Source organism: Conger conger, chromosome 13 (genome assembly GCF_963514075.1).
Source record: "Conger conger chromosome 13, fConCon1.1, whole genome shotgun sequence".
Taxonomy (NCBI): Eukaryota; Metazoa; Chordata; class Actinopteri; order Anguilliformes; family Congridae; genus Conger; species Conger conger.
In genome coordinates, this window is record NC_083772.1 from 2,137,608 (window position 1) to 2,155,107 (window position 17,500).

Genomic DNA, 17,500 nt, shown 5'->3' on the forward strand with positions numbered 1-17,500 from the left:
GCAAGACCACGGTCATCCTCACTGGTGGTCCCGCAGCGGGTCTCGTTCGGAGAGAGTAGTCGAGCGTTGCCAATCCACTGGAAGTGAGCAGAATAGCGACAGGCGAACGAACTGCGTCGAGGAAAAAAAATATACCACTCGCAACTAAAACGCTGAAAAGTAAACTCGTCGTCGAGTTTACGCATTTGACATACCGCTAGCACGTAGATGAAGCCAACCTCATACCAACAGTCGCCTTCACACAGACTGCTCTGACGAACGCGTGTGGCAGCAGAGCAGTCCGCTTCTCATCGTAACGGGGGGCACTTAAATGTCTCCGGTGTCTTGGAAGCACGCGTTAATACGCACTGAGTTTGGAGAGGGAGCGGACTTCAGTTCAGAGTTCCAGTTTGGAAGTGAATGCAGTCTCTGGAAGCAGGCGTACTGACCATAACCTTACAGGGAAAACTGGGCGAAACGCCTCATTATTATTGCTTCGTTACATTTATTTTCGCAACAGAGTATTTGTTCCAAATCCGCTAAAGGTTAGTTGAGAAGCGCAGCCTGAAAGCACAGATACCGCTCAATTAAATGACAGCTGACTTTGTAATGTCACTTTTTCCTTTTCGGCAACAAGCACGGACCGAAGTACCGGATATAAAATGCGTAATAATCCGAACAGAACAACGTGATCGTATAGGCACACTAGCGAAGAATAATTAAAAACTACATCTCTAGTTTCACAAACATCTCATAGACCGGCTTTAAAATATCAGAGAAGGCATTGGATGGCGTTCAAAACAATGGGGTATGTTCTCAATTTTATTCCATTATTTTGTGGGAAGCGGCGACCTCGAGTAGTACAGAGAAACGCACGCAAGGCAGACTAAGGTATAGACATGTGCGCGATTTAGTATTTTAACCAGTGGGGGGCGGTGAAGATCTGCAATACTAAAACCATAACTGATATATTTTATTTATAAACTCATAAACTGATACAGACACATTTGGGGCCTTTGGTAGGAAGAGATGAAGCGCAAGGCGTCATACCGGCAAAGAAACAAATTCAAGGACAAACCCCATTACTTACCTCGAGGTTCCACGATATCGGTGAACTCCGCACCGCCTATATTAATTATTACGGTTGTGAATTTCCTTATTTTTACTAGTTTTTAGTTGCATTATGCATCACATATAAATCGTAAATCCTAGAGGGGAGGTTTTATAATAAGCCCTTTGGGGTTTCTCTCCTGCACAATTTAGGTTATGCTCGTTTCCTTTTTTGTATACTTTGTATTATTTTCTTTGTGCCAATAAATAAATCAAATCACGCAGACAAAGCAACGACAGGCCCCATTTCCGCAGGACACGCGGGACCAGCCTGGATCATCACGTTCACGGAACGGGACACAAGGCCGCGACGTTCCTTTCGTTCTGAACTTAAAAGACCCAGCTGCAGGCCCGACCAGCTCTCCCCCTCTTCTAAACAGTTTACCGTTTCCGTTCCCCCTCATCTGGACATCCTATTTTCCCAGGTAAATATACTACCCAACTAACCTGTCCAACCGAATTGTTAACAGAATTTAACATCGTTATATCCATTTACCAGTACACCTTGCCGGCCAGTAGAGTCTTTAGCCAGGTCCCTCCTGAGGTTTCTTCCCAGAACAGTTTCTCCCCACTACAGATTCTCACATTTGCCATTTTTGGGGGTTCAGGCCTGGCGCTTGCCTTTCTGCCAGATCGCAAAGCGTCTTTGTGACAAAGCGCAAATCAAACTGACCCGAACTGAATGAGTTCGTTGAATGAGGAGCACTCCATTTGCAAAACTTGTTTGAGCTACAGAAGCCTACCTACTTAAAATTATTATTAATTCATACAATTCCCCAACTTAATTCCCAGAAGATGAAGCGAAAAATCCCTTTAAAGAAGTATGAAGACTCACACTTCAGGAGAATAACATTCAAAGAAGAAAATGAAGTAAAACACTTTATTTTTCCATTTTACAAAACAATGATGTGCATTGTCAATTCTGTATTGTACAAGTCTCTCACGTTCTGCTAGCAATAGGGAAATTAAAAAAACAAACAAAACAAAAACAGAAACGTACAAACTCTCGCTCCCCCACCCAAAAGTCCCTTTCACAGTCGACGCAGGCCTGCATTCACCCTTAGACACTTCAGGAGCAGTGCGAGGAAGGTTCTGAAAAAGAACAGAAACGTGGCGCGAACCCAAACCCAAACCCCACCCCGGACTGGAACAGAGGCCGCCTCAGTACGGCCGGTCTCTCCGGTCATCTCTGTGGTCCCCTCTGCAGAAACAAACACGCAAACACGCAAACACGTCAGAGCGGCCTGCAGCGCAGCGGCTAAGGTACATGACCGAGACGCGCGAGGTCGGCGGTTCTAACCGCGGTGTAACCACAACAGCCGTTGGGCCCTTGAGCAAGGCCCTTAACCCTGCATTGCTCCAGGGGAGGATTGTCTCCTGCTTAGTCTAATCAACTGTACATCGCTCTGGGTAAGAGCGTCTGCCAAATGCCAATAATGTTATGCAATGTAACATGTCACTGCAAATAAGAGCTTTCAGTCCTCCAGTTAACTGTGAAACTCCGTTATTTCAGCTCAGGCAGTCCAATCACACATTTGAGAGGTGATCCAGTACGAGGAAGACCAGACCAAGAGAAACACTTACAGAGAGTAAAACAATTCTGTCTGAAACCGATGTATGGTTTGCAGAACACATGCCTGTGAACATTCAGCTCACAGGCACAAAATAGCCCACAATAATGTCATGTGACTCACCTCCCCCCCATCTTGTAGCCACCCCCCCGGTCTCCTCCACGGAAGCCCCCCCCTCGGCCCCGGAAGCCCCCGCCGCGGTCTCCACCGTATCCACCACGCCCACCGCGATCTGAAACACACACACACACACACACACACACACACATCAGCAACCCTGCTCCTGAACCACTGACAGCCTGCAGGGATCAACCCTGGCCCTTGGATCCAAAACCAGCCCTAGTTCCCTTCTCCCCAGGGTAATCAGTGCTGCTGGTGAGCCAGTCTTCACACCTGACTCAAAGGGGAGGGCGTGAATTGGCACACTTGATTCTACCAATTAGCAGGTCAACAAGATCTCTGGCTGTTGAATGATAGGGTTGGAGTGAAAACCTACAGGACGGTAGACGGTACCCAGCAGGACTGTCATGAGGAACCAGAGTGTGGATAAACCAACAGTCGGACGTTGGTTAGCCTGTGGCGGTTGGCGTACCTCCAAACCCGTCTGATGGTTTTGGCGCTCCGCATTTGTTGCATTCGTACCGTCGGGCGAAGTTCATATTCCCACAGGAGCTGAGAGGAGACATCACCATTTTAAGGATCCAGAAAAAGGATAAGACAGCAAACCAAAAAGCAAGACATTTTATTAGGAGTTATATTCTCCAGTTAAATTAATGTCGCTATATGACAACGCCAATTCATCTTTCAATTACCACTTCAATAACAAAAAGACCAGGAGATGCAGAACATGGACACACAGGATGTGGAACCGGGCGCCGAGGCACACGTGTAACGGCGCCGAGGCACACGTGTAACGGCGCCGAGGCACACGTGTAACGGCGCCGAGGCACACGTGTAATGGCGCCGAGGCACACGTGTAATGGCGCTGAGGCACACGTGTAATGGCGCTGAGGCACACGTGTAATGGCGCTGAGGCACACGTGTAATGGCTGCAGCGGTATATTAACGGCCGAAGAACATTCTGCAGTAAACACAGGGGGAAACCAGACCAGCCTGTAGAAGGCAGCACAGGTGATGCACAGCGCAGGTGAAGTGCCGTTACCTGTTTGGACAGGGCCAGTCTCCGCCCTTCACGTCAAACGTTGGGCCGCCACCCCCTCCGAAACCGCCACGCCCACCTCGGTAACCTGGGAAACAGAGGCGGGATCAGAGCCTGCAGTCACAACGCCTACCGCAACACAAGAGCTGATCTGAGGTCAGTTAGGCCACTGCCGGGGACTGGAGTTCCAGAACACTGACAGCACAGCACGACAGGAAAGAGAATACACGTCGCCATGGTGAGAGCAAAGTCAGCTGACCCAGCTGCTAAGAGACGCCATCAGAGACAACTTGGCAGTTGACATTTCCCCGGGTTGCACTGGCCCATTGGCTAGGAACACCCTCAGAAAGATTTCAAACGGACAGAATTTATTTTGTACGGTGAATTTGATTCAGCCCTAAACAATGTATCAGTATTGGAAACACTGTGCCTAGACCTTTTAAACTGACTATTTAACTGGATAATCTGTGGTCAATGTTATCGGTTTTATAGCTGGATAGTCTGTGGTAAATGTGTTGGTGTGTAGCCTGCATGTTTATTTGCTTTATGCGGCCTCTAGGTCCGGTCTCTCGTAAAACAGATTTAATCCCGGACAAACCTGCTTCAGAAAAGGTAAACGGGTTTTCCCCGATGAGGAAGTAATCACTGCTGAGAACATTTCCCCATGACTGCAGTAATCCAGCCCTCCATGCAAAACTAAACTGAAAAGCAGCAGTTGATCATGAAAGCATGACCACAGGGCATCAGGGGCAGGCCAGTGTGAGTGTACAGACAGAAGGTGTCCCCCCCCCTCGACGAAAGAACCCCACACCTACCCCCACGCCCTCTGCCCCCGCCCCCTGCACTTCCACCTCCTCTCTGCGTGAACTCTGCCCTCCGCGTGGCAAAGGACACCTTGATGGGTTTCCCGTTAAATTCCTTTCCTAAAAAAAATAAAAAAATCAGAAACAAACAAAAACAAAGCCAGGAATTATAACCAATCACAGCAGGGAAGAGCGATGAGGTCAGCCGATTCAGCAGCCAACCAGGAGGAGCGGGCCTCACCGTCGAACCAGTCGATGGCGGCTTTGGCGGAGGGGGGGTCGTCGAAGGACACGGTGGCCTCTCCCTTGGGCCGGCCCGTGGCCTTGTCGGTGTACAGGTTAATCATGGGCATGCCGGTCTTCTTATTCACCTGTCAATCGCAGCACGCAGGGGCATCAAACCCACAAACCGCAGCATAGACCACACACTGTTAAACTCCGCGGGGTAATGAGTCCCGTCCTAGTTACTCAGGAGCGGTGGGCAGCCCCGGGGCAGCGCCCAGGGACCGGCTCCAGTTCTGAGGCCAGCGCCTCGGTCAAGGGCAACAGTAGAAGTTGTACCTAACCTGACCTGCATGCGTTTGAGTGTGGGAGGAAACCGGAGTACCCGGCGAAAACCCACGCGAACACGCACACACACGCAACACGCAAACTCCACACACAACACGCAAACTCCACACACAGGATCTGGGCGGCCGGGATTCGAACCCAGAACCACGGTCCTGCAGGGCACCGCTACAGCACCGTGCGACCGCTACGGCCCAAACCGCAGCGCACAGAACCGGTAAACGGGCGAACGGGAGTAAAGGGTACCTTGATGATGCCGATCTGCTTGAAGTAGTCTCCCACTTCCTGTGAGCTCACTTCCTCGCCCAGGCCCTGGACGAAGATGGTGTTGTTGTCCGAGTTGTCCTGATCCCCTCCTGAGGACAACAGCGCCGTCATACTCCGTCCGTCCCACATGCTCCATCCAAACTCTCGAAAACCCACGTTTGAGACGGCACTTTTCAAACTGACACGCTCCCATTTCCATCCCATGGTTTGGCTAGATCCGAATATAATCGATGTGGTTGCTAGACACATTTTGGCATTTGGAAATTTAAGGCAATTCATTTGAAGCGGTTCCTTGTGGTTAGTTTCTAGACACAAATACAAATGACTACTGGCAAACCACCATTTTACACATTTACAGCTAAGCCCAGAAGAGAGACAACCTAATTAAAAATCCTGAAAAGGTGCATGTAGTTTGAGCCTGAAGCAGGCGGTTTTGAGGAATAAACGTCTCACCTGAATCATTTTTCTGTCCATAATCTCTGGGGCCTGGAATACGACAGGAAAGGGGAAAGCGTGTTAGGCATCCAACACGTTACGCAACGCAGACACATACAAATGGCACATCTCCACACCTCATGCTAACCACAGCTTGTTACTGCTCATTCTTAGAGCCTTAGTTCACTCGAAAGCCTTTAAACCAGCATTTTCACCATCGTTGCAGCTTTTAGGAAACCTTGCAACACCAGCACAGTATCTGTGGTCGCGAAGAGAGAAATAGAGCAAGCACCGACATCAGTCTCTCTGGCACAGCGAGAGGCACCTTCTGCTCATCGCTGCCTTCAGGCAACAGTTACAGAGCCGTTATGAAGCAAACTCACATTACCAACCGGTGTCTTAGGACGCAATTACGAGCATAGGAAGGGGAAAAAAAATAAAAACCACACCTCAAGGTATTACACGAGAGAATCCCTGAGACTACAGGCAGCTTTGGATAACATTCAGAGGAAATAGTGGCTTTAGATAATTTCTTTTTTTCCCCTGCATTATTTTTGGGTAATTTTCCCTTTTGCAAATACAGATTTGGGTTTTTCCACGTAAACGTTTCTGATGCTCATCACTTACCACCGAAATTTTTGAAGCCACCACGGTCACCACCTCTGCAGAGGAAACATTGGAGAAATGATGGCCATCCTTAGTCACACTGAGCCAAGATGGCCGCCCTTAGCCACAGTGAGCCAAGATGGCCGCCCTTAGTCACACTGAGCCAAGACGGCCGCCCTTAGTCACACTGAGCCAAGATGGCCGCCCTTAGCCACAGTGAGCCCAAAGCTCCGCTCCTTCCCTCTCACCCACTAAGGAAATGGGATTTTGGGGGGGGGGGGTATTAAACACTGAAGGGGTATTTAACACTTTACAGTGCAAAATATGTTCTAGAAGGGACTTAGAATTTTGAAAATAGTTGTAAAAAAAAAAATAATTCTCTACAATACAGGTGTGTATGAACGGCTCTTCAGTTTTGCCCGCTTATTTTAACTACAGCTGATTGAGGGGCCAAGTCTAACCTCATTCACTCTGAAACCTGCAGTGCAAAACGTAAACCACGTTAAGAGGAACACACAGAAACAGTGACATGCATTTTGAAAGCAGCTTCCCAGACCGCTTCAGCACGGAGAGGCAGCGTGTAGGCCCCAAAGCAGCCCTCTAGAGCTTATTCACAGGGTGTCATGGAAACAAGCCTGGTGGGCTGACATTTAGAAAGCACAGCCAGTTTAAAGTGAAGACTCTTAAAATTGTGCACTAAAGCGCAGGAGAGATCCAGTCTGACTGGCCCCAAGCCAATTACCTGACCGGTAACCGGAGCTGAACGGGCGGACCAAAAGCCTCGTAAAGGGACAAATGGATAAATCACTTCAGTCCAACACGTGGCCCCATTTTAAATGCACAGTGAATACAGTACCACACGTGGCCCCATTTTAAATGCACAGTCAATACTACCAACAGCAGCCTTCCCTGCGGACTTGGAATGGCATGACTTCAAAATGTTACTTTTCTTGCATGGAGCCAATCCCCAAGAATGTGATGCCTGGCATTCAGCAGCTGCTGCTAAGTCAAGTTATGATTTCAGGGTTCTGTGGGGGGGTGTTTAAGGGAAGAATTTAATTGATATAGTCAAATATTCTGTATGAAAAAATACAAATTGTCCTCTCGCATTGAATCGTCAGCTAGCTGAAATTGATAAATTTACAGCACACAACTACAGAGAATGAACCAAAAGTAAAATCATTGTCCATTTTTTACATCCAAATGCATGTTCCTTTTCTTTGCCTTAAAGAAAAAGGTAGTTGTGATTCTTGTGCACGATGACATTAAAAGGACCAAACTATCACTTGCTGTATTCGAAATACTTCAAGCTGAAACGGCTAAACCACAGCCTATCCAAAGTCTTTAAACCTCCACATTTGGAGTAGAAAAATATTCATTTTGGCAAGGTCAAATGAAAAGGGAGTGAACTGGGGGGCAGAAACAAGCGCCCAAGTCAGAGTCAGTCAGGACGGCCGATGTTCACTATGCATACAAAATGGGGCAAGTGGCACAAATGACTTGTTATACCAAAGTGACATACCCCTTTAAAGGAGTAACATGGTGGTTTGTACACTTTCTAGAGTTTTATATGCACAGAAGGGCATTGGAGAAAGTATTAAATGTACCCGTTCATTAGTTTTGGAGAAGTGTTTTAAAGGTAATGTCCCGTTTTCAACCGGTTGAGAATGTTCTCCTCGTAATGTCACATGAGGACACCACTCACCATATCCCTCCCCTAGAACTCCACTCACCTGAATCCCTCCCCTAGAACTCCACTCACCTGATCCCTCCCCTAGAACTCCACTCACCTGATCCCTCCCCTAGAACTCCACTCACCTGATCCCTCCCCTAGAACTCCACTCACCTGATCCCTCCCCTAGAACTCCACTCACCTGATCCCTCCCCTAGAACTCCACTCACCTGATCTCTCCCCTAGAACTCCACTCACCTGATCCCTCCCCTAGAACTCCACTCACCTGATCCCTCCCCTAGAACTCCACTCACCTGATCTCTCCCCTAGAACTCCACTCACCTGATCTCTCCCCTAGAACTCCACTCACCTGATCCCTCCCCTAGAACTCCACTCACCTGATCCCTCCCCTAGAACTCGTGACCCATAGTTTGCACCGCTGGGCTCCAGGCAAGACGATGCAAATATCCGGCAAATGTTAGGTTCATTAAAATTAGTGCCATTTAAGGACAATTAGACCATTTCTGGTCTAATATTCATTCATATTCATTTAGCAAGCTAGCTAGTTTGCTTTCATAAGGTGACATTATCACTAACGTTAGTTCACATTCATTAGGACGTTATGGTTGTGCTCCTATCTTAACTAGGGCTAGCTAGCAAAAATTATCATTGGAAAAGCCAGTGTCCTAAACTTAGTATATCAACTCTTGAAGGCTAAGTTAGCTAGCTTGTGAAAGTTCAGTCTCCCAAGATCCCATATCAAGGAGGCAGCTATAGTAGAGTGTGGAAAGCGGGGGCACCGGCTGTCAATCACAGCTAATTGACAGCTCTCATTACCACGCCCAGACAGCCGGGGTGAATTTATTGTAGGAAATTTAAGCTTTGAAAATGTATACATTTAAATTACTGAATAAAAAAATAAAATGCTAATTTTTGTTATTAACCACCATGTTACTCCATTAAAGATGGCACGGTTAACCCGCCAGCAGAACTCAATTTCCTGAACAGACAGGCTTCCTCCCCCCCTCCCCCACTCTTAGCGAATCAGATACCACCATCACCTGCCACAGCCCTCAGGAAGACAAGATGGCTGCCATGACATTTCAGCACCTTGTTCCCTGACACCCAGGCAGGAAGGCAACCTGAATAAGTGGATGAACTTTTTTTTTTTTTGGAAAGAGCAGCTCAGATTAATGTTCTCCACATCATTCTGATTGGTCCCCTGGGTCAGCACAAACAGTGCCAGAGACCAGGGCCTACAGGAGTGAAGCTGGTGCTCATATAATCCATTTTAAAGTGAGGGCGAGTTTAGTGCAGGACTCGACAGGGAGGGAGAAGCAAAGGCAGCACTTGGGAACTCCCACCTTCCTGAAAGTTTGGTTGACTAGAGGAGGTTTGGCAAACATTATGGGTCACACCTCTTACAGTTCAGCACAGGGGCAAACATGCATTCTGAGGAAGTCACTCTTCAGGTGTCTGCAGCCCTGATCTGCTGGTTTCCCTTTTCACCTTAAAAATCAGCACCCAGTTCACACCAGAGCAACCAGGGGCACACAGGCACGCGCAATCAGAAAACGTTTTGCCACGGTCCCCGGGTTGAGCGATGCGTTTCCTCCCGACTGTTTTCACCAGGCTTCGCTCCAGTTTGGGGGGAGTAGCCCACATCAGTAATGATGTAGGCCTGTGCTTTAAAAAGCTGGAGAACACCTTCTCAGATGCAGCAAACCGTAAGGTCTGCCCATGGTTTGCAATCGATGTTCAAACCTTTCCGTTAAAATGAAGGTTTTGTCGAGGCTGAACGCGGCCCAGGTGAAGTTGGGGCAGTCGACTGGGTGTAGAGCAGTGGTCTCCAACCCTGGTCCTGGAGAGCTACTGGGTCTGCTGGTTTTCGTTCTTACCCTGCAATCAACTATAATCAACTGCTCTAATTTAATTAATTAACTCACCTCACCTGGTTACCTGGGTCTCAACAGGTGCTGATTTTAAGGTGAAAACAAAAACCAGCAGACCCAGTAGCTCTCCAGGACCAGGGCTGCGAGGAACAGTGAGCTGGTGTAGAGGAACAGTGAAAACCAGCAGAGCGTGGGCAGAGCGTGAGCAGAGCGTGGGGCTCCTCGGGACCAGGGCTGCAGACCCCTGCCAGAGGGCACGTTAAACGGTGGCCTTCAAGAGTCTGAGTTGTCCTGGTTGATTTACAGCAGGGCTATTCAACATCAGCCATGAGGGACTCTGGTGTCTGCTGCCTTTTGTTCCAACCGTTATTGAAATCCCAAATTTTTTTACAAGCCGTTAACTTTTCTTATGGGCTTTTCATGTTTACAGAGATTATAGAACATGGATTATAAATCATGTTATTACTAGGAAAGGCTGTGTCCCTTGTTCAGGCTTGTTTTATTGTGCTCCAGCATAAAGAGGAAACAAAAATATTCAACTGATCAAATTCAGGACTGAGGTGAATCAATAGGCTCCCAGTTGGGCTGGGTTTTCTAGGCTGATTTTTCCTAAAACGGTTTGGCTCGTTATCATTTGCTCTGAATTCTTAACCATCTCCCAAAACGGTTTGATTTAATTCACCAATTCACGCATTCACCAATCAGGAGTCCACTGATTCACCTGGGGCTGCCAATTCTGGGATCGCAATTGTGGCCAGAACAAAAAACCGGCATACACCGAAGTCAACCCCCCCCTCCCCCCCCAATAACAGCACAGTACAGAGCCCAGACTACCAGAGGCACACTACAGCAATGAGATGGGATTTCGTGCAGGATGGAGCACTGGAGCAGGCGTACAGAGGCATGCGTGTCGTCTACACAGAGGCAGGAAGGCGCGAGAGGGCGGGCGTGGCGTTACCGTGGCGATCCGGGGGGGTTGGGACCGGCGGGTTCGACAAGAGAGTACCCGGCAGGCCGACGGGCGGAGGGACTTACCCCATACTGCTGCCGCGGCCGTCCCGGTCGTAGCCTCCTCGCCCGCGCCCTCGGTACCCCTCAGACCTATCGTAGCCCCCCTCGTCTCCGCTAGGCCGCCGGCCGTCACTCCCATAATCCCCTGCAAACAGGACACCAGCCATTACCCACAACCCCCTACTCCAACTTCCGCCAACAACCCCGACTGGAGAGCTTGTGGGAGCACCCCAATACTAGGGGGAGAAAAAAAAAAAAAAAGTCACCTTTGAACTGGAGTATTGAGACACTCCATGTCCTGGGGATTCCTTTTTTTTATATCCTTGCCCGTTTTGGGACATCATAAAACTCACCCTTTCTTTTTTTTTTTTTTTTTGGACATGATTTTGTTAAGATTTGTAATATTTTGTTTCTCATTTGTTTAATCATTTGTTCCCACACCTTTTTCTAAAGTTAGGTTTCATTTAAATAAGATTTTTGTCGTCGAGTTTTGAAATTAGTGCCCGTTTCGGTTAAAATCATTATTGTGTTATTGAGTGTGTTTTAAAAAGAAAAAAGATTTTAAATTGTGAATAAATTATAAAAACCATTAAAAACTGCCATGTCCCAGGGATTCAGTGTATACGCTGCGTTTTTGTTAAGCGCAAGAGTTAAATTGTGTGGACTCAACTCAACAGTCTACTGGAGAATGATTGTCACCAACCACCACAGACAGTGGTTCAGATAGGACAGGAAGTAACGTTCCGCCGGAAATGAGATTTCGGGAGTTTCTTACCGTCATTGCGTCTCCCGTACCCTCCACGAGGCTGACCGTAGGACGAGGATTTGTCACCATACCTTCAGAACACCAGAACAGAGCTTCAGTTAACAACCCATTCACAGACACACCCAACAATTAGGAACACCACATTTACCTGCATTGTGTAATATGTATGGCCAAGCACCCATTTTATCTTAGAAAATTCAGCATTTCTTGCCACAAATTTCCCAGAGTGGATCATTAGATACCAACAAGCTGAAAGTGTTATAACTGCCACCACCACTGCCCCTGCCTCCCCCTTAATCATACATGAGGCAGTTAACCAAACCCCTGAAGCCATGTGAAGTGCCACCAGGACAATAACGTCAAACCTCTAGTGTGTTTGCGTTTAGCACAGGGGTACATGGTAAATGGATGGCATTTAGTGTCGGGGGCGCGCGTCGGGGCCTTTAGGGGCGTTTAGCCTTACCCTCCAGACGAGTCGGAGCTCTGCTGGGCGTAGGGGTCGTAGGTCTGCGGGGCGGCCGGGGGCGGCTGGCTGTAGCTCTGCTGGGGGGGCTGGGATTGGCCGTACCCTGCCTGTGGCTGGGCCGGGGGCTGCTGCCCGTACCCCGGGTACGTCTGTGCGGTCTGCCCGTACCCCTCTGCGCCACCAGGGGGAGACACCGAGTTAGGACACAGCCTGACCGAGGGCCTCAAATCAGCAGGGCAGGATAACCCCACTGATTCAGCAGCAGTTACACCACACCTGGCTAAACCACTCACAGGGGAGGGCCTGGGTTCAGGCCCTGGACAAGCCCCCAATGATAAAACAAGAAAATGGTAACCTGTAGTTTCCTCTAGAGTCTTCAGCACACTTGTCCCTGGTTCTGATTTTCACCATGTTGCATGTCGCTCCAGATAAGAGCATCTGCCAAATGACTAATGTAAAATCTTGCTCCTTGGGCACAATTCAATCGCGAAAAACTGCAGTGGTTTACTTCACAGCTAACATTACCCATGACTCATTTAGCAGACAGTCCTATCCAGAATGACTTACAATGCAAGTAGTGTAAATGCAAATCACTCTGTACATGGCCGTGTAAGCTACATGCACAAGTAACTTACCCCAAGGACATTTTAGAACTAACCAGCGGGCCAACAACAATTAGGGAACAGATATGTTAATTTATAAGTCAACAGGTTGAAGCTTGGAAATACACAGTAACCGATATCTAGCATTCATAAAGCAGTGTATTGATAACTAGGTTGGTAGTTAGCCATCTAATAAAATCAAGATGGAGTCCTCAAACTCCCTTAAAATGCAAGAGGAGTTGCAGCAAATGAACACGTACCTGACTGTCTGTAGGCACCAAATGATGCTCCATCGTTCCCCTGGCCATAGCCCTGCAATGAAACGTTGAAAAACCTTCAATTCACCAAAACAAATCAATTCAAATTCAGAAAAGTAAATATACATTTGCATTACCTTGCACTTTTGTGATGCATTTTACCGACAACTTCATTGCGCATGCACGTTTATCAGGTCAGTAAACACACATGCTTTCTGCACAAGAACGTTACTATGGAAACCAGTTTCATGGGTATTAAGTTAAACGCATACCTGCGCGCTTTGCTGGTAGCCCTGGGGCGGGGGAGCTCCGTAGCTTCCGTAGCTGCGTTGGATTTAAACCAAAAACATTTCAATACAGTTCAAAGCACCCAGCGAAGGGCGCTACACCCATTCGCCAGTGAATTGGAGCAGGCAGGCTGCATTGTACACCAGTCCATGGGGACACATTCACGCCAATGGCGGCTGCGCGGGCCTTTCGTGTTCCAGAGCAGTCGCCAACGAAACGAAGAAACATATGAAATCCTCACACCGATATAAAGCTCTGATTTACTTCACTAGCCAGACGCAGCGCACGTTATCAATATCTTGAGTTTGAGCGTTCAATCGGGTCACAACTTATAACGACAAAAAACCCCAAGTTCACTAAACAGTTACAATAACTTAAAGCTAGCAACACAACATTTAAATTACAAGAAAATTGACAGCTCGCGAATCGTCTAACGTTAGCTAACGTTACGCACCTTGGTTGTGGCGCCCCAGGCTGCCCGTAGCCGGAATCTGGAAAGGGGAAGAATAACGTCAGAGAACACTCAAGCGAACAATCACGCAAGATAAAATATACAAATCACCCTAAATTTACCTCACGTTAACTATGGAAATCTAGGGATTAATCGTAGGCCGCTAAAGAACTGGAGCAAGTATAGCACATTCTTCAAGATTAGAGATGAGAGATTACGCTAACATGACTCTAGTTTAGCTAGCTAGCTAGGACCGGTGGCTTCAGAAGCGAAACAAAGGGAGTCAACGAATTCAAAAACCAGGGGTCTCATGTAGCCGTTAGCTAGCTAGCAGTGTTAGCTACCACCAGCGAAAACGGGCCTAGTGGGACCATGCTGTTACACAAAAATGGCGTCTAGCAATGTAGCTAAATCAGCTATAAACATCCGCCCAACTACAATTACTTCAGAATTGACTATTAAACGCATATGAAACTATTCATTTTGGCTAGCGGCTATTTTAGTGACCACGAATCGTTCAATGTGTAGTTGCCTCCTAAAATGGCTAGGTTAGCACCCACTAACGTTATACATCTTAGCTTGCTAGCGTTAGCCAACAAGCCAGGTGATCCTTCCGATTATCAAGGAACTCGCCAATGTGCATTTTAAGCGCTTACAAGGTAAAGTTATACAACTTAAGCGGAAAAGCCACGGATAGTTAATAACACAAAAGCTTACCAGATGACATTCTTCAACTCTAAAAACTGTTATTACACCTTTTCCACAATTTAAAAACCCGGCAACTACAAGGCGCACACTCCGGATTTATGAACTCCGACCCCCAAATGGAAGGTACCACTAGTGGCACAGAACTGCTGCGCGAAAATAAAAACATACAACACATTTAAACGTATGTAACTGATAAACTATTATATTTACACCTTAATTATTATATATTTTAGCCAGTGAATAATACATAAAAGACGATAAACGTTAAAAATATTGCCCAAAAAAATAGTTACATAAATAAAATGTAAACCTTCCGTTTTGGAAGTGGAACATTCCTTAGATCCTTCTACGACAGATCCCGGATCAGCACTCTCAACAGCCCCGAGTACATCACGAAAAAGGCCGGGAAGCAAGAACTACTGACCTTGGTCGTTAAGAATGGGCGGTATGGGATAGCATTCACTAGCATTCTAGTACAAGGGGAATATGAATAGTGCCCAAAGCAAGAGTCATGTTAGAGGCAGCAAGCAAATAAAGACTTGCACAAACAAGTCCATACAAATGCAATTTGGATACATTACATCACATTAGATTACATTAATGACATTTGGCAGAAGCTCTTATCCAGAGTGACGTACAGTTGATTAGACTAAGCAGGAGACAATCCTACCCTGGAGCAATGTGGGGTTAAGGGCACGACGGCTGTGAGGATCTTATTGTGGCTACACTGGGGATTGAACCACCGACCTTACAGGTCCCAGTCATGTACCTTAACCACTACGCTACAGGCCACCCTGGATAAGCTTACTATAACCTGCAAATACATATGATTTTCACTGTCTTGTGTTATTAAAAATATGAATGGCCTGGTTCTTTGTGCAATTATTTAATTTTAGAAGTGTCTGATCATATAACCAGTTGCCTTTACAATGGACGGTATCTGGGGATTTGAGGGTTTGTTGTTAAAAACAAGAAAACAGCAGCTTGTCTGGCAATATTATGCTTCAGAAGCCATCATAACCTTCTGTAAATACATAAAATGTCCTGAACTACACCCATTTGAGCCAGTCAAAAACATATACAAAAACTGAAATATGTAAACTATCCCTTTTTTAAGTCCATTAGTTACTGGCTGCCCAATGAGAGTGAGGATGCTGAGCTGAAGTTTGTGACTTTGCTGCACCACATTTACAATTTATATCCTGGTCGATACCCAGGAGAAGTATGGCAGAATATCTCAGACACATCTGTTTCTCTCTCGCTGATCTGTAGGAGGATTAAAGAGTGGTATTTGTGTGGTAGCAGAATACAGCTTTTTCAGATGGTTCCCCATTAGAAGTTTCTCAGGCAGACAGCGTGATTGGTCGTGAGCGGTCATTTGTCACAGGGAGGGAATAAACAGGAGCCTGATGACTGATCCCTTTAATGCCTCTTCAGCCGAAAAGTTTGGGACTAAGTTTCTAGTTCCCTTCTGGGGGCTTGGTTACCATCGCTCAGTGTAATTTAAGATGCTGCAGAGTGCACTCTGTATTGACCTACTGTATGTATGCCTTCGCTGTGCTCCGCTGTTAGGGTTATTGATAACAGAGTAAACTAATTATCAAATGTGATTGCCTTGTTGGAGGAGGCAAACGTTATGGGTGTGTTTGGAATCTCTAAACACAACAAGCCGTGAGCTGCACTGATTGCATGAGAAGAAAACGGTTTGAGATTAATGTTCCTTCAATTCATATCTCTATCTGCTGCGATTGTGCCTTATATCTGTTACATTGACAGCAAAAGAAATTAGATAAAAAATATGGGCAGACACTTTCGGTACTGACCGTATAATTGTAAGGGGAGGATTTAAATAATTGAACTGATCAGTGTTCATATTTAATGTTCAGGATTGCCCCCTGGTGACAGGGAGAGTGTCTGCCTCTTATACATAATTAACGGCATACTAAAATATGCAGGATATTTTCGCCTTGCTGTGGTCCTGTGTTTACAATCAAAGATGTCTGTCCTCTCCACCCTCAACCCCGCCCACTCACCTCTGTTTTAATATTTCAAATCTGTTTTTCCGTTTTTATCGTTATCTGTTTTTCAGTAACTATCACCAGTGAGGAAAAGCAATTTCAGTGCTACGCTGGGTCATGTTCAGCCCCGCAAGCATATGCCTATGACGTTATTGTTTCAGGCCACCCCCCCTGCCCCGGCACATAAATCAAATAGGAGCAAACATGCCGCAAAGCCGATTATAAAAGGAAACACATTGTACAACCCTGAAACATTAATGGCATTTGGCAGACGCTCTTATCCAGAGTGACATACACTTGATTAGACTAAGCAGGAGGTGGAGGTTACGGGCCTTGCTCAAGGGCCCAACGGCTGTGCGGATGTTATTGTGGCTACACCGGGGATCGAACCACCAACCTTGCGGGTCCCAGTCATGTACCTTAACCACTATGCCCAGGCCACCCTGGATAAGCTTACTATAACCTGCAAATACATATGATTTTCACTGTCTTGTGTTATTAAAAATATGAACGGCCTGGGTCTTTGTGCAATTATTTAATTCTAGAAGTGTCTGATCATATAACCAGTTTCCTTTACGATGGACGGTATCTGGGGATTTGAGGGTTTGTTGTTAAAAACAAGAAAACAGCAGCTTGTCTAGCAATATTATGCTTCAGACACCATCATAACATAAAATACCTGAACTGTATAAATACATAAAATGTCCTGAACTACACCCGTTTGGGTCAGGTCCCAGTCGTGCACCTTAACCACTACGCTACAGGCCACCCTCAGAAACCTCAGAAACCACAGCTGATTGTCGCAGAGCAGAGCGTTTTCTGTTCAGCCCCTGATCCCGCCTCACAGAGTCCTCACACAGGAAAGACACACT

The 17,500-nt window shown here is 46.8% G+C and overlaps 2 protein-coding genes across 4 annotated transcripts in view; both read right to left on the reverse strand.

Annotated features, from left to right (window-relative positions):
* LOC133107288 (collagen alpha-1(XXVI) chain-like) overlaps positions 1-742 on the reverse strand; it is a 22,000-nt gene extending 21,258 nt beyond the window's left edge. Inside the window, exon 1 of one of the 3 annotated variants that reach the window (XR_009704588.1) lies at positions 1-742. This exon is cut by the window's left edge and continues 133 nt beyond it. Coding sequence is in view for 2 of the 3 variants with exons in the window: in XM_061216265.1 (XP_061072249.1) it covers positions 1-16 (16 nt within the window). In the remaining variant the exon portion in view is untranslated. The other 2 variants (XM_061216265.1, XM_061216264.1) reach the window with 2 other exon arrangements.
* A 1,508-nt stretch (positions 743-2,250) lies between these two features.
* LOC133108199 (TATA-binding protein-associated factor 2N-like) lies at positions 2,251-14,740 on the reverse strand. The gene is made up of 16 exons (XM_061217653.1): positions 14,620-14,740; positions 13,906-13,942; positions 13,436-13,487; positions 13,167-13,218; positions 12,302-12,476; positions 11,848-11,909; positions 11,097-11,217; positions 6,519-6,553; positions 5,910-5,942; positions 5,436-5,545; positions 4,864-4,993; positions 4,635-4,742; positions 3,823-3,907; positions 3,253-3,332; positions 2,784-2,892; positions 2,251-2,290 (listed from the first exon to the last, which is right to left on the reverse strand). The coding sequence occupies exons 1-16, from the start codon at positions 14,627-14,629 to the stop codon at positions 2,251-2,253; spliced, it is 1,239 nt and encodes a 412-aa protein (XP_061073637.1). The 5' UTR covers positions 14,630-14,740.
* Positions 14,741-17,500: the final 2,760 nt, after the last annotated feature.